Source organism: Peromyscus californicus, unplaced genomic scaffold (assembly GCF_007827085.1).
Source record: "Peromyscus californicus insignis strain IS unplaced genomic scaffold, ASM782708v3 Scaffold_3__1_contigs__length_106647218, whole genome shotgun sequence".
Taxonomy (NCBI): Eukaryota; Metazoa; Chordata; class Mammalia; order Rodentia; family Cricetidae; genus Peromyscus; species Peromyscus californicus.
The window spans coordinates 46,735,261-46,756,457 of record NW_026294551.1 but is presented as its reverse complement, the minus strand read 5'-3'; the positions used below and the strand labels follow the sequence as shown (position 1 = coordinate 46,756,457).

Sequence of the window (21,197 nt, the reverse complement as noted above, 5' to 3'; positions counted from 1 at the left end):
CTGAAGGCCAGGCCTGAGCCTCGCCGGGCTTATTAGGCACAGCGAGGCTCTGTGAACAGGTCTAAGCCCACCTGTCGGCACGCAGACCTCGTCATGGAGTCCGTCACAGACCTATCCAGGAAGCTGTGCCGCTTCCATGCCAAAACCTGAGCCCTTGGTAGCTTTTCTCCCAGTCACAGAACGAGACCCAGGACCGCCACAGGGAGGCGAGCACCGTGGTCCCTCTGGTGGCGATGGGACACCACAGTTGCTACAAAGCCACCTCCACAACTGGTAGGCAGACCTGCCCGGGAGGGTCCACAGGAGAACACGAGGATACCACACACAAGGCTCAGGCTGCTGGAGTCTGTGGGCAAGAGCCAGCGCAACATCCTCAAATGGTAAAAGCAGGGAGCGGGCAGGCGTCTCCCCAGAAACGCCATGCTGCCCAAGAGGCTCACGGTGCACAGACTAACACACTGGGACACCCCACCCCCACCCCCTCTAATTCACTTTGTGATGCTACCCAACTTGTTTGCCTCGCTGGGACTTTGTTTCCACATCCTTGGAGAAAAGACCAAAAGAACCGCAAGTTCAGAGCTCTTTCCAAATGGGCTCCAGGATGTGGGTGTGAGGACCCACAGCGGGCTCCACAGCTCCACAGCCCACAGCTAATATTCCTCAAGGCTGCTTAGCTCCAGCAGGCCTTCCTACCCAAGACCAGACGAGTCTGCTTAGCAGTTCCCATGCTGGGGACCCGACAACCAGACCCCAGAGAACGGAGTAGGGTGCTGAGTGTACTCCCCAGGCCCTCAGTGAAGCTGGTGGGGACCATACCAACCATGGACTTAATAGAGCAGTTCAGTTGGAGGTGACCAGCAAAGGCCCGCAGTTCTTGGCCGTAGGTTGTGAGAGCATCCCCAGTCACTCCATCAGAGTGCAGGGATACTTTTCTGTCCTTCGACTTGGCCTTGGCCGAGGGGCACAGCTTCTGAGGGTTGGAGGAGCAGGGGCACCCCCCACCCCCACCCCTGTGGACCTGGGCCAGCTCTAGTGAGTGGCCTCCTGGAGTTGTTCATTAGAGCATGGGAGAGTGGCAGGAGCAGCCCTGGATGAGCCTTCGCCTGAGGGGGCCCCACCCCCTGCAGCTGCCATGCCAGCAATCCCCCTCTCCCTTCCCAACAAAGGTTCTGTTCATGGGGGGCTGGGGCATCCTCCTGCCTGACCTGTTTGCCCAGCTGGCAGCAGAAGCAGCACAGAGGGGAAGCGGAGCAGTCGCTGCTCCAGACCACCGCCCACAGGGGGATGGTCATGAATAAATCACTGGGGTCACAAGCAAGGCTGCAGGGGAGACAAAGGCCCCCAGCTGAGCACGGCTAATGACTGAAGAGGCTGCAGGGATAGCCACCTCCCAGGAGCGGTCCATTCGGACCCGTCCCCCACGGCCGGCCCCCTCCGCTCCGTCCTTACCTACAAAGAGGACGAGGCAGGGGCCTTCATTGAGCTGCACAGCGTTGGAGTCTGAGAGTTCCAGCACGGGCTTCGGGTGCCATGGGAACCCCCTGCAGTCCTCGTCATTGAGCACCTCCACTCGGCCCTGCCGAGTGATCACCTCCCCCTGCGGGTCCAGCACGATGAGCGTGGGGATGCCTGCAAGAAAGACAGAGCAATCCTATCCTGAGACAGCGTGGAGCCTGTCTTCCAGACTGGGGACATTCACATAGTCACAGTAAGAATTCAGGCCAGGCAGGGCTGTGGTGGCTCACTCCTTTAATCCCAGCACTTGGGAGGCAGACAGAGGCAGGAGGATCTCTGTGAGTTCGAGGCCAGCCTGGGCTACAGATCAAGTTCCAGGAAAGGCTCCAAAGCTACACAGAGAAACCCTGTCTCGAAAAACAAAACGAGAGAGAGAGAGAGAGAGAGAGAGAGAGAGAGAGAGAGAGAGAGAGAGATCCAGTCTAGGAAGTCCTGGGCTGAAACTAAGCCCAGTTGTTGACTAGCTACAGGACAGCTCTGGGTTTGTGTGGAGTCACTCCATGGAATGCTGAGCAAGCCTATGCCTTGGAGTTCTTGGGAGGTAATGCTGGGAAGGAGCTGGAGTCCTCAGCTTTTTCAGCTCCATCAACAGCAACTGAGTGATCAACTTAGAGAACAGAACACAGGAGACAGGGTACACAAGTGAGCACACACACACACACACACACACACACACACACACACACACACACACACGCAACTGGGCATAGGGTCTTGGCACATAGGTGCAGCCAATCAGTCAGTGGTGGGCACACCCTAAAGAGACCTCCAAAGGTACAGCAGGCAGAGTCTAAAGCAGACAGAGGTGGCATAAAGACATCCACAGACCCTCCCTCACAGTGCATGGGTACACACACAGAGCAAGACAACAGAGATGAGCAGAGTCCTTACACGGCCACCAAGGCCACCCCCAGAGCAAGCACCAAGGAGCACAGCCCCAGTGAGCAGGGATGTACAGGAAAGGGAGGAGCCTGGTTCAGGCCAGCAGCACAAATTAGGGAGGCAGAGGAGAGCTGAGCCAGTGCAGGCCTTTGGCACGCTCCATCTCCAGCCACAGCCCTGCTGCCTGTGGAGAATCCAATACACTCTAAGAGGAGAGTCCCCAGAAGGAGCAGGACACGCAAGTCTGGCCTGGAGTAAGAATACACAGAACGCTTGCCAGTGGAGCACATGTACTCACCTATAAATCCCCAAATGAACATCGGGGAAAAATCCTAACCTGGTTTATAGCTGCATCTGGGCTTGCCACCTCCTTGCTCTTTGTACCCCGCTCCCCACTGCTTCTCCGCTGGCCAGAGCTGCCCCTCACACAGAGTCTGCCTCTGCCCTGACCTTTGGGGACACTTGTCTCTCCACTGGTAGCTGGTCCCCTCCCCAGTAGTGCTCTCCAGGTACTTCCCCTTGGGGGCAGACCAGAGCCTGAATTCTATATGAAAGCCAGAGCAATTTAATATTTATAGGTTCTGAAGTATTTGGTCAGTAATTTGCTCCACTGACATTTTACTTCTCCATGGGGGGTTACAGCGAGGTACCAGAAGTATGTCCCCAGTGCTTTGTAACCTGCTGTGGCTGTGGGCCCAGTGGGCACACCGTGGTGGGCCTATCTTCAAAAGGAATAAACGAATCCATTTGGTTCACATCTATTAGAAGAAGTAGCTAGATGGGTGTGACAAGGAACAGGTGAAGAGAACCCCGCTTCTGTGCCCGCCCTCACTCCTGTGGACTTTTAAGTCTTGAACAGGAGTCTTGGGAAGTTGTCTTAATGGCTGCCTCTCCCCCCGAAGACCTGGACTGATGTTGGCTATGTCTCCACACACACAGGACTTAAAAGTCAGTAGCCCAAAGAAAGCTTGGGGCTGAAGGCCACACAGGGCAGCCCGGGACACGAGTGATCCCCACTGCCACGTCCCCATCTCTAAAAAGCCTTGGCACAGGTCTTTCATCTGAACTGGTATTTCTGAAACTGGGCAGTTCTGAGCACTGGGTAAACCAGAGCCCGCCTACTGCTATGATTAGACACAAGCAGTGGGCCTGTTTTTAGCCTGGACTCGGGATGCAGAGCTGGTCGAGGAAGGACAGACAGGCACAGAGCTCTGGGAAGGGAAGACGAGCTTGCAAGGGAAGTCTGCTTCCTTTGTCTCACCATCGAATCACTGTGAGGGGATTTATTTGCTGCTCTCTTTGTCCTGTGGGGACCAGAGCAGGAGGGCGAGGACTCAGGCCGGCTGCCCCAGAGCCCACTGCCGAGTCCACTGAGGCACAGATCCTCTGGCCAGGCTCTCTCCACTCCGTCCCCTTAGCTGTGAAAAACTAAAAAGTCCTCCCTCAGCTCTGGTGCTTTGAGCGCCAAAGCTCATGTCTAGGAACTCAAGGGCGCGAGGCCCACAGGGACAGGGCCGTGTCAGGGGTGTGAGCACAGTGCATGGAGTACACCCAATCAGACCTGGAACTGGAGAGGCCCTGAGGGTACCTGTGCTCCATGTTCACCTCTGTGTCCACCTTTCCCTTCGGGTGACCTTGGGTTTGACCTCAGATCCCTCCAAGGGTGGGCTCTTCTGCTGAGTCAGAGGGCTGGCAAAGAGAAGGGGGGTTTGCCTCTGTGGTTGTCTGCTCTGCCTGGGACAACGTAACTGCCACCTAGTCCGTCATTCTCACAGGCTCGGGGACCACTACAAGACCACCCAGCCAGTCCCAGCGGGATAGGAGCACTGGCCTGCCTGCCTGTGGGGAGAGCTGTGGCTCTGTTTCCAGGACATGGCCTTTGCCAAGTCCCCCAGCACCTGGTTTGGGCCAGGCAGGTTCTTGGAGCCACAGATCCCTAAGCTACTTCCCTCTCTCTTCTTCCCTCCCCAGAGCAGTGGCCAATGTTGAGGGTGTCAGCACCCCATCTTCCCCTCCTGGGCGTTCAGTCCCTGAAGCAGGCTTTCCCAAGTCAATACTTTAGAGAAAACAGGGCGAAGCCTCAGGAAATGTCAAGGGAACAGCAAATTTCTCCTCAGTGCAGTCATGCAAAATACCTTCCACACCAGCGAGGGGAGGGGCTTCTTGTGGGAACGAAGGAGGCAGTACTGCTGCTTGGCCCAGACTTGTTCCCCAGCAAAGCCAGCTGGGACGGTGGGGGGAGCTCTAAGGAAGATCCCGCAGTCCCTCAACTTCTTTCAGCCTCATTCCCAAAAGCTGCCAAATGGGGATGTCAGATTCTATCTTACTTGATTATGGGGAGGAATAAAAAAAATGGAAATGTAAAATGTTTCAGCAGAGTCCTGGGGATATTGTAAGTGTTCCATAAGTAATAGCAAATATTATAAATCCACTCATGTTTTAAAAAGTCCTCCCTGGGAAGGCAGAGGCACAGAGGGCAGGAGCCGTGTAGTAGAGAAGCAGAAACCTCAAGCCAGGGTGGAGAATGTACGCTATGGAACTGGGAGATATGAGTAAGAGTCCCAGCAACAGCAATGTCCACCCAGCAACAGCAATGTCCGCCCAGCAACAGCAATGTCCGCCCAGCAAGAGGGCAGGCGTGAGGGCGCTCTCACGCCGCCACCAGCATCCCAAGTTTACCTTGCAAGCTCAGAGCATACACACTCCCATTCCCAAAGAGGACTCGGCCTAAGCCTTCAGCTCTAGGGAGCTGGAGTACCCATCAGTGCTGGAGTCCCTTCCACTATCCCCTTCAAAGCACAGAGGAAGAACAAGGCCTGCACCTTCCTCCTAGGGAGACCCACCGGTGTTCAGAACAACCTCAAGACAATGCACAGAGTCCACCCTACAGTTTAGTCTGCATCTTTCTCTGTTGCTAAGGAAACGGTGGGGATGGGAGGCTGGAGGTGGGGCAAAGAACCTGAAGTGGTCCAGGAACTTGGGGAAGAAAGGAGCCAGGAGGAGTAGCACCTAGCTCTGTCTGCATCTAAATGGCAGCATCCCAAGGTGCTCCCAGACCCCAAAGACCAATGGGAGCAGGAGGAGAAACTGAAGAAAAAGGAAGTGTGAGCTAGGGCATGACACTGAGAGACAGTGAAGATGGCCACCATGGAGGTTGCAGCCAATTGGAAAGGGTTGCAATATACCGCTAAGAGAAGAACTCAGATGGCACAGTGCTGCATGGACAAGCACATCACAGCTGTGTGTAAGTATGTGAGCAGCGAGCAAAAGGACTCAAAATAGTGGAGACAGTTATAGAGTAAGATAGGAGTACAGAGCAGATATAGGTTAAGTTTGAATTTCAAGTGATGGGATGTGTCAATTTTTATGTTTAAAATGAAAATCAGAACTGAAGGGCAGTAGGGCTGGCATGGAGATGACAACCCAAACCAAACCCTGGCAAGATCAGCAGCCAGTTCCACTCGTCAGCTCTCTCTCCTCCTGATGCCCCCACCCCCAAAAGCTCACTTGTGCTAAGAGAGCGAAGGAGCGGGCAGAAGGAGCTGGCTTCTTTCTGAGTGGGCGAAGCTCAGAAAAACTCAATCCAGGTCAGAGAGATGGGCCTGGACCAACACGGACTTGGTCAGAAGATGCAAAAGCGGCTCAGTCTGCAGCGAGAGACATGCGTGGCTATGTTCTCATAAATCCAGAGACCAGCTGTCAATCATCAGTGGGGCAGATCTGCCAGCTGGCACAGTCAAACTGCCCGTCCACACGGGAGCAGACAAGTCAGTCAGCACAGTTAAGCAGTGCAGCACTTCCCAGGCCTGAAGATAAACCAACTAGACATGAGTATTAGTGGGGACACATTTCAAAACCATAATGGAAGTGAAAAAAAAATCAAGTTGGAGAATTACATTATGACAGCATTTAAAGTATGCTTCCAAAAGACACACCAAGGAAATGTTACATTATTCATGGGTTCATATGCATGCAGGGAAATGCGGAAGCAGCTTAGGAGGTTGCGAGTGAGCAGATATATGGTGGTGATTCCCAGGGGGAAGGAAAGCAGGCGCGCAGGGGCCCTGTCTTTGTTTGTAATGCTTCTCTGCTCGTCCTTCCTTCCTTTCTCCTCATTTTTTTTTTTTTTTTTGACAGTTGGGAGTGCTGAGGAATGGACACAGGACCTGGGTTCTATTCTAAATATCTGAACAAAGTCTTCTTGGTGTAGTATGGGTGTTTATTGCATTATCCTCTGTTCTCTCCTCTATCTCTTTTTTTCTTTTTGTGTGCTCACAATTAAATGCAACAAACAAAACAGAACACCAAGGCCACTCAGTGGATTCCCAGGCTGCCCCGGCCACCCTCCACCAGCAGACAGACAGCTCTACACAGAGGTGCCAGCCCTTTGAATACGAAGATTTATCTACAAAAAAAAAAAACAAAAACCCAGCCAGCATCGGCCACTTGCCCTCTACTGATTGAAAAGGCACAGCTCTGAAAATGCTGTTTTTATATTTACAGAATGCTTCAAATCCATTTTCTGAGGAAAGTAAGGAAGAGGGCAAAGGAAGGGGCAGAGAGGGGAGGAGGGAAATGGGAAATGGGAGAGGAGGAAAGCAGGGACTGGAAGAGAAGAAAGAGTAAGAGATGGATTGAGCAAGAGGGGAAAAAGAAACAGAAAGCTCTATGTTGGGGACGGCAAGGCTCTACATTATAGCCACCCAGCCAGAGCCAGCTCCTGCCCTCCCACAGGCTGGAGATGAAGGACAGAGGAAGGACAAAAGCGTCTGGGTCCCTCACCCAGGACAGAGGGGCCCCTAAGCCTCCCTGCAAAAGAACACGGTGTTCTGCAATACTCTCCGCAGCCCGGGGTTACTTAGACAATGGCTAATGAGATTTGCCTTTTGCCAAGTGTGTCTAAATGGTTCCCTTAGAAAGGCATTTTTAAACAGCTTATAGGGCCCCCAATTCCCCAGTCTGCACAGAGTACTGGGAGCAGGGAGGACTATGGGGAACCCAGCTCTTTCAGGGAGACAAAGGAGATGGAGGAAAGCCAAATGCCAGATCCTCAGTGAGCCAGGGTGGCCCCACGATGAGGACAGCTTCGCACAAACCCAGGGCTGAGTCCAAGGCATCTACAGGGAGCCAGTGACCAGGCCACTGGCAGTTGCCAAACTTTGGTCCATCTAGCTTAGGGCAATCTTGTCAAGACTTGTGGCACAGCTACCCTGTGACGGGTGCCTCACTCCCTGTGACACCGCAGCTAACTGTCAGCATTTGGTAAGGCCACTCTGGAGGAAAAATCTCTGGTGAAGAGGCGCTCTGGGCCTAGACCCAAGACACTCAGAGAACACGTTGCTTTTGCATTATATATTTTCACTCAAGTCAAGACAATAGGGAGGGCCCAGGTGACAGTCAGATCAAGTCTCTCTCTCTCTCTCTCTCTCTCTCTCTCTCTCTCTCTCTCTCTCTCTCTCTCTCCTCTCTCTCCTCTCTCTCTCCTCTCCTCTCTCCCTCCTCTCTCCCTCCCTCCCTCCCCCATTCCCCAAGAAACAAAGACCAGGTGGCAGTAACTCAGCCTGGGTATAGCTCAGGGATGCTCCTAGCACTTCTCTGGAAAGCTACTTCACCAGCCTGGCATGGCGTGGCAGCACGGAACTATGATCCTAGCACCTGGGAGGCAGAAGCAAGTGGAATATTACTGCAAGTTTGAGGCCAGCCTGGTCTACATAGCAAGTTCCAGGCCAGCTAAAGCTACATAATGAGATCCTCTTTCAAAGCAAATAAATAAATTGATAAAGGTATGTGCCCTGTGCCTGTAATCTCAGCACTGGAAGGCTGAGGTAGGAAGGTTACTAGGAGTTCTAGGCCAACCTGGGTTACACAGTGAATTCCAGTCCAGCCCAGGCCATAGAGTGAGACTTTGTCTCAAAACAAAACAACCAAGGGGCTGGAGAGATGGCTCAGCGGTTAAGAGCACCGGCTGTAATTGCAGTGAACCTGGATTTGACTCCCAAAACCCACATGGTGATTCCCAACCATCTGCAACTCCGGTTCCACAGAATCTGACACCTTCTTCTGGCCTCTGAAGGCACCAAGCACGTGATGCACAGACATACATACAGGCAAAATACCCACAAATATACAATAAAAAACTTTTTTTTTAAAAAAAAGACCTCCTAAAAATAAGAAATAAATAAATAAATGAAAGGTCAAATACACCACACCTGCTTGAGATGCTTCTAAATGGTGCTATGAGATAATTTCCTATGGATAAATCCCTATAAGGTGGGATTTTTTCTTTTTTAATTTATTATTATTATGTTTTTAAAAATTATTCATCCAGACTCACTGCTGTGTATGAGGAACAGGAATTCTCAAAAACTTGATGTCCCTATATTGCTAAAGCCATGTGACAGTAATCTTCACCATCAACCTGACTGGGTTTGGTCTCAGTGTATCTGTGAGGGCATTTCTGTGGAGGGCCAACCGAAGGAGAAGACTCACTCTCCATCCCATGGCTATGGCCAGGACAGAATAAAGTGGAGAATGGACACAAGTCAGCAGAGTGTCACCATCCCCTTCTCTGCCATCTGAGCCGTCGGGCTGTGAACTGAGAGGTTCAGCCACGCCTTCCTCATCACACCTCTGAAGCTGAGACCCTGGGTAAACTTTCCTCCAAGTTGTTTGTTAGGTACTGTGTCACAGTGACGAACCACTCACAAAGTAAAGATGGGAAACCCATTGTCATCAGAAGAGGCTGCCACTGAAGGACAGCAAAGCCTAACCCTTAGGAAGGCCCTGGGTCTCAACCAGCCCACCAGTATGTCTTGCCTGTCGAAAGGCCTTTCGACACAAGCTAGGGAGCCTATGGCTGGCCTTGAGGACTATGATGCTGGGGAAGCCTCTTGTCCACCGAGCAGTCACAGAGAGACATGTCTCTTTTAAGTAGAAAACTGAGTCACTTTTAGAGCGAGGAAACTAAATCCCATTGGTGGAAAAGTCAAAGCCCCACCCCATACATTTGTTTGTTTTTACGGTGTGGGGACAGAACCAAAGCAAGCACCTACCCTGGTCTTTCCCACGAAAGACCCATTTGGCTATGGGAAGGAGGTGTTCATCTAGCAAAGGGAAGCATCTAGCTTGTGTCTGTGATATTATTTATTTCTGGACAACACTGTAACACAAATCCAATGATCAACACTCTGATGAAATGTCTTCAACTGAAAGATAGTATGAGTGCAATACATGCACACACGCACACACACACACACACGCACACGCGCACACGCACACGCACACACACAGAGGCACACACGCACACACAGACACATACATGTCAGAAGCGCTTCATCTATATCACTCCTCATCAATTTTCTGTCAGAGGTTCATCACGCCCAGTCTACAGAGGAGGAAACCGAAGCTCAAGGACCCCAAGTGACGGAACCAAAGATTATCCTGTTAGTCATGACAGTGAAGCCTTGGAGGGGAGTTCTGGTCCAGCAACGTGGAAGCATGTGCTCCACAGGCCATCCACATCAGAAGCCACCATTTGCAGGGACGAGAAGCCGCTGTCGTACCAGAGCAAGCACTTACAGACACCACCACCCCACCTGAACCCCCAAAGCAAGCAGCAGTAATGAGGTGTAAGTCATGTTATATGCCATAAAATTCACCCCAAGTCATCTTTAACAGCTTATTTTATTTTTTAAATTGTGTGTGTGGTTTTGTGCGTGTGTGCGTACATGGATGAGCATGTTTATGTGGGTACCCAAGGAAGCTGGAAGAGCCATCAGATTCCCTGGAGCTGGAGTTACAGGTCGCTGTGAAGCTCTTGACATGGATTCTGGGAATTGAACTTGGACCCTCTGCAAGAGCAGTGTAAGCTCTTAACTAATGAGCCATCTTTCCAGTCCCCAAGTGATCCAGAGATCCGCCTGCCTCTGCCTCCCGAGTGCTGGGATTAAGGGCATGCGCCACTACTACCTGGCCCAAGTAATTTTTTTCTTTTCTTTTTTTTTTTTTCGAGACAGGGTTTCTATGTGTAGCTTTGTGCCTTTCCTGGAACTCACTCTGTAGCCCAGACTGGCCTCAAACTCACAGAAATGCACCTGGCTCTGCCTCCCGAGTGCTGGGATTAAAGGCGTGTGCCACCACTGCCCGGCAGTCCAAGTAATTTTTAAAATTATCTGTTTGGTTGGTTGGTCCTATTGAAACAGAGTCTCCCTATATAGCTTAAACTAGCATGGTACTGGCACTCTACCTGCCTTTATCCCCCAGATGCTAGGATTACAGGCTTGCATCACTGTGCTTTGTTTCAAAGATGTTGTTTCTCTGCTAAAAAGGAGGGCATGGATGTGGAAGCCCAGACAGGCAGGTCTCCACCCAGGTCACACAGAGTCCAGGCCTGGGATGCCTACCTTGGATTCCATACAGTCGGTTGAGACGCGACCGTCGGGCCTCATCGGTGTAGGGGACAGCGAGCCATGGCATCTCACTAAAGTACTGTTTGAAAGACTCCTCTGACCTACAGAAAGATGTGGAGAAAATTTCTTTATCCTGTGTGTATTTCTACTTGGTCCTTCCTGTTATCACCAAGTTGTACCAGCTCCTACAGGGTTGGGGTTCCTAACCTCAGGTTCCTAACCTAGCTCCGCAGACACCAAGCTACAGGTGTTTGATACTCTACCCATTCTGCTGTTCACCAAGAAGCAAATACTCCATCCACAAGGTAGATGGCAGCCAGACCATGCCCATATCCCCTTGGCATCCCACCAATTATATCTATGTGCAATTCTTCATCATCAGTGCAGACACGTTTGATTTTATTTTATATTTTATTTTATTTTTTGGTTTTTCGAGACAGGGTTTCTCTGTGTAGCTTTGCGCCTTTCCTGGAACTCGCTTTGGAGACCAGGCTGGCCTCGAACTCACAGAGATCCGCCTACCTCTGCCTCCCAGAGTGCTGGGATTAAAGGTGTGCCACCACCACTGCCCGGCTTGTGTGATTTCTTATCCATGTGCATTACAGTAGTCTTAGCCAGAGTTCGTGACCAGATTGAAGAAAATGAATACATATCCATGCAAAACCGTCAGCACCGTGCCAGCCTCCAGCTCGCTTCCACCCTCCACCCTAGATTTCCCCTTCACAGTCTAGAGAGCTGAACCAAAACTGCATCTTGATTTCGGCTGACCACAACCTGGACTGAAATGGGCCTCAGTGTTTGCAGCGAGGTTTACCTCAGTTAACATCCCAGATCTGTCTCCCCCGAGCCCTACTCTGTGGGCTCCACTGAGGAAGAAATATGAGGTGAAAGAAGCGGGTCTAAGCCGTCATTGGGAAAGCGGTGGCGCTCACACTTCAGGGGTACACAGTACCTGTCTGCGCTGACGAAGATGATCTCAAACTTCTGGCCTGCTTCCTTGATCTTCCGGTAGGATTCCACCAGCACTCGGGTGAGGCTTCGGCAGGGTGGACACTGAAAGACAAGACCCCCTGCCGTGTTATGAGCCTTCTCTACTTCCAGCCACAGGGCCCCTGGGGACCAGACGAGAAGGGGAGGGCAGGGACCACAAAATCCAGTTTATACAGGAGATAAGTAAGCTTGCACCTCTTCATGGCAATCAGTAGACATAGACTCGGCCCAGCCTAGGCAATGTGCAGCAGGTAGCAGTGAGATACCTCCCCATAGGGAGCCTGAGAAATGGCTGTGGAGAGGTCGTTTTCTTTTTTCTTTTCTTTAAAGATTTATTTATTTATTATGTGTACAGTGTTCGGCCTGCATGGATGCCTGCAGGCCATAACAAGGCACCAGATCTCATTATAGATGGTTGGGAGCCACCAGGTGGTTGCTGGGAATTGAACTCAGGACCTCGGGAAGAACAGCCAGTGCGCTTAACCTCTGAGTCATCTCTCCGGCCCGAGAGGCCGTTTTCTTGCTGGTACCATCATTCACAGCATGAGTATTTACTGTCATCAATGAGCAATGGGAACTTCTGCCAGAGTCCCCCACCCCGGGAAGCCAAGCTCTCAGGCACTGTAGTGACAGCCCTGCTTCCCTCAGTCCAAACTAAGGAGAGACCAAACACTCACCCAATGTGCAGAGAAATAGACTCCCACGTGAGACCCCTCCAGGCTGCTGCTCTCCAGTGACTGCCCGTTATTTCTAAGCAAGGGCCCTGCAACGACCTCCCGGAAGGGCTTAGGTCCCCAAGGGAATTCCAGACCTGGAACAGGCAACAGATTGCGAGAATGTCAAGGCTCTTTGCGATGGCCTGGGATCTGGGAGTCCTCGGAACTGTAGGCACAACTTTGTCACCATGTAGTGTTTATGAGCCCAGCCACAGGATCTGCAGCTAAGGCAGAAACAAAAGAACTCAGGCTAGCAAGAGGGTTCCGTGGCTAAGGGTGTCTGGAGCCAGGCCTCACAGTTCAATCCCTGGGATGTGTAAAGAAAGGAGTGAACAGGCTCTGATGGAATCTACACGTACGCTGGGGCATGTGTGTGCCAACAAATACACACAACATACACAAAACAAGTTTTTAGAAAATGTAATTTAAAAAACCTAAGAACTCATCCGTGGCACAGCCTCATTACCACCTAGGCAGAGGTTCCCATGCCCGGGGGATGAGAAGGCCCCTCTCCAGAGGGCTATCTCCGGATGCAGAAGCAAGGTTAAAGATGAACAAGCAGAGGAGAGAGGAGACCAGAGCAGACCTCCTAGGTAACTGACAGATGGCTGGTCTCTAGTACCTGCATCGGATACTACCCTACCCAGACAGCCATTTAATCCCATCCTGCCTGCCTCACGGTTCCCAACCCAGAATGGATACTGGAACCCACTGTGGGATTTTCAAGTATGATGCTTCTGGGCCCCAGAGATCCTAAAGCAACAACAGGCCTGCGCTGGGGCCTAGGGAACCAAGTGAAGATTGAAATGTAATAAAAATGGAAATCTCCAAAACCCAGATGGTCAGCATTCTGACGATACTCAGGCTCCCAGCAGGAAGAGGAACTAACATGTTCCCAGCTCAACACATTATTCTCTCACAGGGTGGTCCATGGCCCACTGCCTCAACATCGCCTGAGGGGTCAGGGATGAGAGTCCAGATAAAAATACAGGTGTCCAAGCCCACCCAGAAACCAGAGGATACAAAACACTATGGAGACAGTGGCTAGGCTGCCTATACTGTTAACAATCTTGGGAGTTGGTGAGGTGTGAGTTCACAATGTCCTGACTTACAAAGGGCAATCCTTCTACATAGGATATCCCCCTCAACCCCCTAACCCCCTTCCTCTCTCAAGTCTCACAAAACAGCTCTGACTAGCCTGGACCTCACTATGTAGATCAAGTTGGCCTCAACTGACAGAGTGCCACCACATACATGCGTCTGCCTCCCAAGTGCTGGGATTAAAGGCATGTCCCACCACACTGGCCTTGCTATCCTTTTTTTTTTTGAGAGAAGCTCAGGTTGGCTTTGAAGGCAGAACCTTCTGAGCCTCCAGAACATTGGGGTTTCAGGTATACACTACTATATCCAGGTGTGTGTGTGTGTGTGTGTGTGTGTGTGTGTGTGTGGTTTTTTTTATTGTAACCAGGGAAGAATCCTCCAGCTGGGGCAGTAAGCAAGGCAGCGGAGATATCACAACTCATTTTCCAGCAGTGTGAGGGGGAAAGCGCAGACCTTGGCCAGACCCCGAGTAGGTGGTCCAGGCAGACTTCCAGTACACAGCAGCTAGCGGGTCAGCATGAGCAAGGCCACCGGGAACTGGGACATAAACTGCAGCAGGCCAGGCAGTGCACTCACCAGAGGCCAAGAGAACAACCCAGAGATGAAGACTTCGCCGGGTGACACGGTGGAACCATCTGAACCCCCAAATCTGAGATTCAAACTTTTTTTTTTCAAGACAAGTTTCTTTCTGTGTGGCCCTGGCTGTCCTGGAGCTCACTCTATAGACCAGGCTAGCCTCAAAATCACATGAGATCCGCCTGCCTCTGCCTCCTGAGTATTGAGGTTAAAGGCATATGACACCACTGTCTGGCTCCCAACTTTTTTGACAGTCAAGAAATTTCAGATTTCAGGCCTCAGTACTCAAGAGGCTGAGACAGGAAAAGGGCACAGATTTGGAGCAGCCTGGACTATGTAGCAAGTTTCAAGGTAGCCTGGGAAAATAGGGAATTCCTGACTCAAATAAATAAATAAACAAACAAATAAATATATAAATAAATCTTGCTGGTCATGGTGGCGTATGCCTTTAATCCCGGCACTCAGAAAGCAGAGGCAGATAGACCTCTGTGAGTTTGAGGCCAGCCTGGTCTACAAAGGGAGTTCCAGGACAGCCAGGACTGTTACACAGAGAAACCCTGTCTCAAAAAACAAAACAAAACAAGAAACCCAATCAATAAAAACAAAAAGTTTCAGATTTGGAGGTTAAGGGCAGTCAGTTGGTAACATATATGCAAATATCCCCAAATCTGAAAAACTCCAAACTCTGAAGTCTTTCTGTTCTCATCCCAACTGAGGACAGAGTCTAGGAATACCTGCCTCAGGTACTCCCCAGGAGGGATTCAATTCTACCCCGCCAGCCCACGAGTCTCAAATTCAAATGTACATGAGAACTCACTGGGGAGGGCCAGTGAGATTGCTGAGCAGGTAAGGGTGCCAGCTACACACTCAAGGACCTTTTGGATAAAGGGATGCACTCTGGTTTATTTACCCGTATCTGTCTACTGTGCATGTGGAAGGTCAGTGGACAGCTTGCAGAGGCTGGTTCTAGGAATGGAACTCAGGTCGTTGGGCTTGGCAGCAAGTGCCTTTACCCACTGAGCCTTCTGCTCTCTCCTCTGTCTGTGTATATTTCTTGTTTTTGTGGAGACAGGGTGTCCCTGTGTATCCCTGGCTAGTCTGGAACTTGCTTGTGTAGACCGGGCTGGTCTTGAGCTCACAGAAACCTACCTGCCTCTGCCCCCTGAGTGCTGGGATTAAAGGTGCACATCGCCACGCCCAGCTTCTCTATATTCTAGAAGAGGACTCCCCGCTACACACATGCACATCGCAGACTCTTATTGCTAAGGCAGCTGCTGTCCCTGAAACAGCACTGGAGGTCAGTATTTGGGTCCTTGCTGCCTTTCAACAGCCTCCCCAGCCCTCAAAGCTCAACATTCCTTCCCGGATCCCATCTGCTTTGGCCCAAGAATTAATGCCCCCTGGAGGGACATTCTGAGCCTTTAAAAATCTTAACCACGACCTGGAGAATACAGTAATTTCATCAAGAAATTCTCTAGCCATGTAAACCTACTTACAGTACTTCATTAGTATTGCTGTCGGGGGGTGGGGGTGGGGGGGTGGAGATGGGGTGGGGGTTGGAAAGTCAGGCACGCCCAACTTACCTTCTGGGTCATCTCGGATCACCAGGAGCCCATTCCTGCACACGACCTTTCCTGTCGTAGCATCTAGGAATATTAGCGACGGAATGTTGGAGATTCGGTATTTGTTCCAAAGTTTAAGCTATAAAAAGAAAAGTATGATAAGGTGGTTAAACCCAAACGAAATTAATTGCAGCGTTCTTTCAAGTCCCTCAGCCCCAGGAAGAGATGAGTGGAAAAGCTTTAGAAAGGAAAAACGATATGGGAATAACTGGTTCAAATCAGAGCTGCCGGGCAACGGGGATGGTTAAATTATAACTCCACGTGCCCCTATGGTCTTGTAGGTGTGGAGGACCCTGAGGCCTAGAAAGGCTCATGCTGTGACAGAGGTGGTTGACAGAGGGACATTTAGTCTCTTACCAGTCCCCAGGGAACACCTGAAAGTCACAATAAAGAACTGCCATCTTTGGAGAACAATGGGACCACTACTTCCCAGGTGACTTGGGAAAGAAGGGCCTCCACCCAGCAGCAGCCAGTCACCAAGCAAGGAGAAGGGGACAGGCTTCTTAACAAGAAGAAGTCGTTAAAATGTGCTGCTCTCTACACTTGTCCAGGCCTGTGATTGGAATAGCATCTTTGCTATATATTTGTGCCATTTGTCTTGCTGAACGCAGGCAAAAAAACCTGCCCCAACCCTCAGCCCTCGGTGCCACTCCAAAGAGCCTCCAGTCTGCTGGCAGATGTTGACATTGGCAGGGAGAACTATTAGGTCTAAGAAGAAGGATGCTGAGAACCTGGGAACATCCAAGTCCTGGCAGAAGCCAGATTTTCCCAGGCTCTGTTGCTTGTTCATGGCCATGGGGCGAAGACTCTTTCGGTGGGCTGCTGCGTTCTCGGAAATGTAACCACCAAGTTGTCCTAGCACCAAAACCACGAAGGGAACTGTTGGGTTAGCTACATAGCTACAAACAGAAAGAAGCAAAACACAGATGCTCGAGGGTTGTAGGATTCCCTTCTGGGGGACCTGGGAGTCCAGGCAGGGAGGCTTAGCCACTGGCCAAATAGTGCAAGGGTATGTGGAAGGGCAACAGACCCCAGAAGGGGAAGGAGCATGTGGCTGGGGCTCTGATGGTATTTCATGCAATTCCAGGCAGAGTATCTGCCAAGAAACTGGAGGCTTCTCAGTCTATAGAGACACAAGGCTTGGCGGAAGGCTTGTTGGATCCTGCTTCAAACTGGGTGGCCATGCTTGATTGCTTACCAGCCCCACATTTCCAGTGGGCTCACAAAACAGCCTCTTTTTTTTTTTTTTTTTTTTTTTCGAGACAGGGTTTCTCTGTGTAGCTTTGCGCCTTTCCTGGGACTCACTTGGTAGCCCAGGCTGGCCTCGAACTCACAGAGATCCGCCTGGCTCTGCCTCCCGAGTGCTGGGATTAAAGGCGTGTGCCACCACCGCCTGGCACAAAACAGCCTCTTAACAAGAGTGGCTGTGAGCGGCTGTGCGCAGCTTCAGGACCACCATTGCATCATTCCACCCATACCTGATGCTGGGCTCAGATCAAGCATCTGTTTATTGTTAATTGTTTTAAGACCAGGCCTCACCACGTATATAGCTGAGGTTGACAGCGTTAGCTATGAAACTCAGGCTACCCTTGAACTCTGATCCTCCTGCACCAGTCCTAGCCTTTGATGAAACTTTTTCCCCCCAGCTTTTTGAGACAGGGTTCCTCTGTGTAGCCCTGGCTGTCCTGGAACTCACTCTACAGACGAGGCTGGCCTGGAATTCTGAGATTTGCCTGCCTCTGCCTCCTGAGTGGCACCCAGCATATTCATGAAACACTTCAGAGGTCTGACAACAAACAAGACATTCCAGTGAAATTAATAACTTAAATTTGTAGTGCCCGAGTCTAACCAGGTTACTTAAAGGTGTCCAAGGCAGGGGGAGGGTTGTGCACTGGAGAGACAGCTCAGCAATTAAGAGTACTTGCTCCACAACCATGAGGACTGGAGTTCAGATCCTAGCACCCATGTACCAAGCCTTATACAAATGTCTGTAACCCTAGTTCCAACAGGAGCAGATAGGAGGATCACTGGGGGCATGCTGGTTTCCAGCCTAACTGAGACTCAAGACCCAGGTATAGAGAGAGACCCTGCCTCAAAGAAATAAGTGAGCATCAGAGGAGGGCCCACAATACCCTCTTCTTTGTCGGTACACATACATGTACATTTTCTGCCCCCCTATACACAAAGGAAGGAAAGAAGGAAGAAAGGAAGGGGGGAAGAAGGAATGAAGGAAGGAAGGAAGGAAGGGGGGAAGAAGGAAGGAAGGAAGGAAGGAAGGAAGGAAGGAGAAAAAATTTTAAACAGGAAGACTGAGATCACTGAATTGAATTTTTGTTGTTTAAGATGTAATTCTTGAGGAGGAAAAAAGCTGCCACTTCAAAAAATTTGGAAAACAGCAAATCACAAAAATGAAAAGAGTTAACCCAGGATCCGTTGCTTGGGAAAGCTGAGACCATGCTCTGCTCCCTCCAGCAGCAAGGGAGAGAGCCCATTTCCTAGCTCCCTTGCCAACGTTATCACAGATGCCAGTTCTTCAGATCTGATGGAGAAGATGCACCTCGATTTCCTGGCTATCTGTGGACTATTCCTTTATACTGTGTGAATACATGTCACTGTGGTTGGGTTAATAAGAAGGTGACTGGCCAACAGCTGGACAAGTAGAGGTTGTGCGGGACTTGCAGACAAGAAGAGCATGAAGAAGAAAGGGAGGAGTCTCAGAATCTCAAGCAGATGTGGAAAGAAGCAAGATGAATGTACCATGCTGAAAGAAGGTACCGCCATGTGGCAGAGGGTAGATAAGAACTATGGGTTCATTTAAGTTATAAGAGCCAGTTAGTTACAAGCCTAAGCTAGCAGCCAAACATTTATAATTAATAAATCATCTCTATGTGGTTATTTGGGAACTGGCTGGCAGGACAGGAAAGCCCACCTACAGCTATCTTATACTCACTGATGTTAGCACACACATAGCTAGTAATATATTGTCAGCTCATATACAGTTAACGACACATCAGGTTTTCTTCTTGTACATGTTCTAGAACCGGCAAGTGTTGAGATTCACTATGCAGCTATAAACTGAATGCCTACTACATGCTAAGCCTCTTTTAAACACAAGAGGCATGAGAAAGAACAAGGCAGATGAAATTACTGCCCTGGTAGAGTTTCTGCTCTCATGGGTGAAAAAGACAATAAATAAGAATAGAAATGGAGCAATAACTTCAGACACTTGTAGGGACTAGAAAGAAACCCCTGCAGGGAGAGCGCAAAGGTGTGCTTAGAAGAATGGCCCACATAGACACACACATGTACATATATACATATACATACACATACACACATACACACACACACACAAGCACACATTTATGATGAATGACATGGGGACACAGACTTTCTGTTTGTTTGTTTGTTTGTTTGTTTGTTTTTTCGAGACAGGGTTTCTCTGTGTAGCTTTGTGCCTTTCCTGGAACTCACTCTGTAGACCAGGCTGACCTCGAACTCACAGAGATCCGCCTGGCTCTGCCTCCCGAGTGCTGGGATTAAAGGGGGATTATAAAAAAAAGAAAGAAAGAAACTAATGATGACAGCAAAAAGAAATAGTGAGATCAGTGTCCAGGCAGCCTGGGCTCTAGATGCTTGTTAGAGATGCTGCCTCTGCTAGATGACAAGGACTCAATGCAGACTGTTCCCCCCCAAGGTCAGCACAGATAGTTTTTCTCGAAGGATCTACCATGGGGAAGTAAGAACTCCAATAACCCTTGTCTGCCCTCCTACCTAGAGGGGAGTGCTCCTTCCTCCGTGGGTCTTAGGAGGGTAGCAGCTCATGGCTCCTATTTCCAATGATTGTTGATCTTTGCTTCCAAGTACCAGTCCACTGGCTTAGGGGAAACATTTGTTGCTTCTATGCTTATAAGGGACACTGAAAAGTTCAGCCTTTCATAGTCTAACCCATCATGGTCTAATTTTATGACAGTGATTTATTTAGGAACTTATTCATCAGCGAGCTCTGTCTGTGGCTGGGCACAGACTTTCTCAGGCTGTAGATCAAGGTTACTCGGCTCAGAAACAGTGCAGAAGGCCCAGAAACAATCATTCTGACCTTTTCTTTTTTAATATTTAAATATTTATTTATTTGTATGTGTATGAGGGATTTTTTTTTGCTTGCATTTATGTCTGTGCACATGTGTGCCTGATTCCCCTTGGAGACTAGAAGAGGGTGCCAGAGCCCTAGGAACTGGAGTTCCAGATGCAGTGTGCCTCCATGAGGGTACTGGGAATCAAACCCGGCTCCTCTGGAAGAGCAGGCAATGCTCTTAACTGCTGAGCCATCTCTCCAGCTGTTCTTTTCCCTTTTTAAAATTTCCACACATATGTACATATCTGCGTGAGTGTTCACTACTTGTGTGCAGGTACCCATAGAGGCCTGAAGAGGGCATCAGATGCCCTGGAGCTGGAGTACAGGTGGTTGTGGGTCTCCTGATGTGGGTGCTGGAGCCACACTCAACGTCCTCCAGAAGAGGACACCCTCTTAACCAATGTGCCTTCTTTCCAGCACCTCACCCCTGATACCTGATTAGATCTTAATACCAGAACCAGAAAGTTGGCCCTTAGGTTGGAGCGGCATCTTTGCCTAAGCTGAGGACTCTATCACACTGAAAGGATATGAGAAACGCTTGTGCGTCAAGAATCATTCACTCTGACTTCAAGTCCACTAAAGGTTTCCCAGAGGCCTCTAAAAACAGGCTTCTTAACCACTGGAGGGAGGGTCATACATACATTTCTGTTGTAGAAAAATGTACAGATAAACTGGGAGGTGGTGGCATATGCCTTTAATCCCAGCATTTGGGAGGCAGAGGCAGGCAGATCTCTGAGTCCGAGGCCAGCCTGGTCTACAGAGTGAGTTCTAGGACATCCAGGCTACACAGAGAAACCCTGTCTCAAAAAAAAAAAGAAAAAGAAAAAAAAGAAAGAAAGAGAGAGAGAAAGGGAGGGGAGGGAGGGAAGAAGGAAGGAAGGAAGGAAGGGAGGAAGGAAGGAAGGAAGGAAGGAAGGAAGGAAGGAAGGAAGGAAGGAAGGAAGGAAGGAAGAAGTACATACATAGAAAGTGTGAGTGATATCACGGAGCTCATGAATCCTGAAGTCCACTAGTGGGACCTGCAGAACTGCAGCATGTCTGTGGGTCCCAAATACAGACCCTTGGTCTTAAAAGAGTTTGTATTGTACCAATCTTGACTTTGAAACAACAGGGAGAGCTTTGACACCAACTACCTTTATGCCTGCCATTCAAATGTCAAACAGAAGCAAGACCTGCCAAAAATCTAAGCCACCAGCATGGTGAAGTGGTTGGTAAACGCCAAGGTCCTGCTGCCAGAGTCCCGAGTCCTTTT

The 21,197-nt window shown here is 50.1% G+C and overlaps 1 protein-coding gene across 4 annotated transcripts in view; it reads right to left on the bottom strand.

The window, feature by feature from the left end:
- Nxn (nucleoredoxin) overlaps positions 1–21,197 on the bottom strand; it is a 160,858-nt gene that overhangs the window by 4,917 nt on the left and 134,744 nt on the right. For all 4 annotated transcript variants that reach the window (XM_052756005.1, XM_052756003.1, XM_052756004.1 and 1 more), the window contains exons 2-6: positions 15,772–15,889; positions 12,473–12,606; positions 11,758–11,858; positions 10,800–10,906; positions 1,450–1,629 (exon numbers count right to left, since the gene is read on the bottom strand). In XM_052756005.1, the coding sequence (XP_052611965.1) occupies positions 1,450–1,629; positions 10,800–10,906; positions 11,758–11,858; positions 12,473–12,606; positions 15,772–15,889 (640 nt within the window). The remainder of the gene's footprint in view (positions 1–1,449; positions 1,630–10,799; positions 10,907–11,757; positions 11,859–12,472; positions 12,607–15,771; positions 15,890–21,197) is intronic.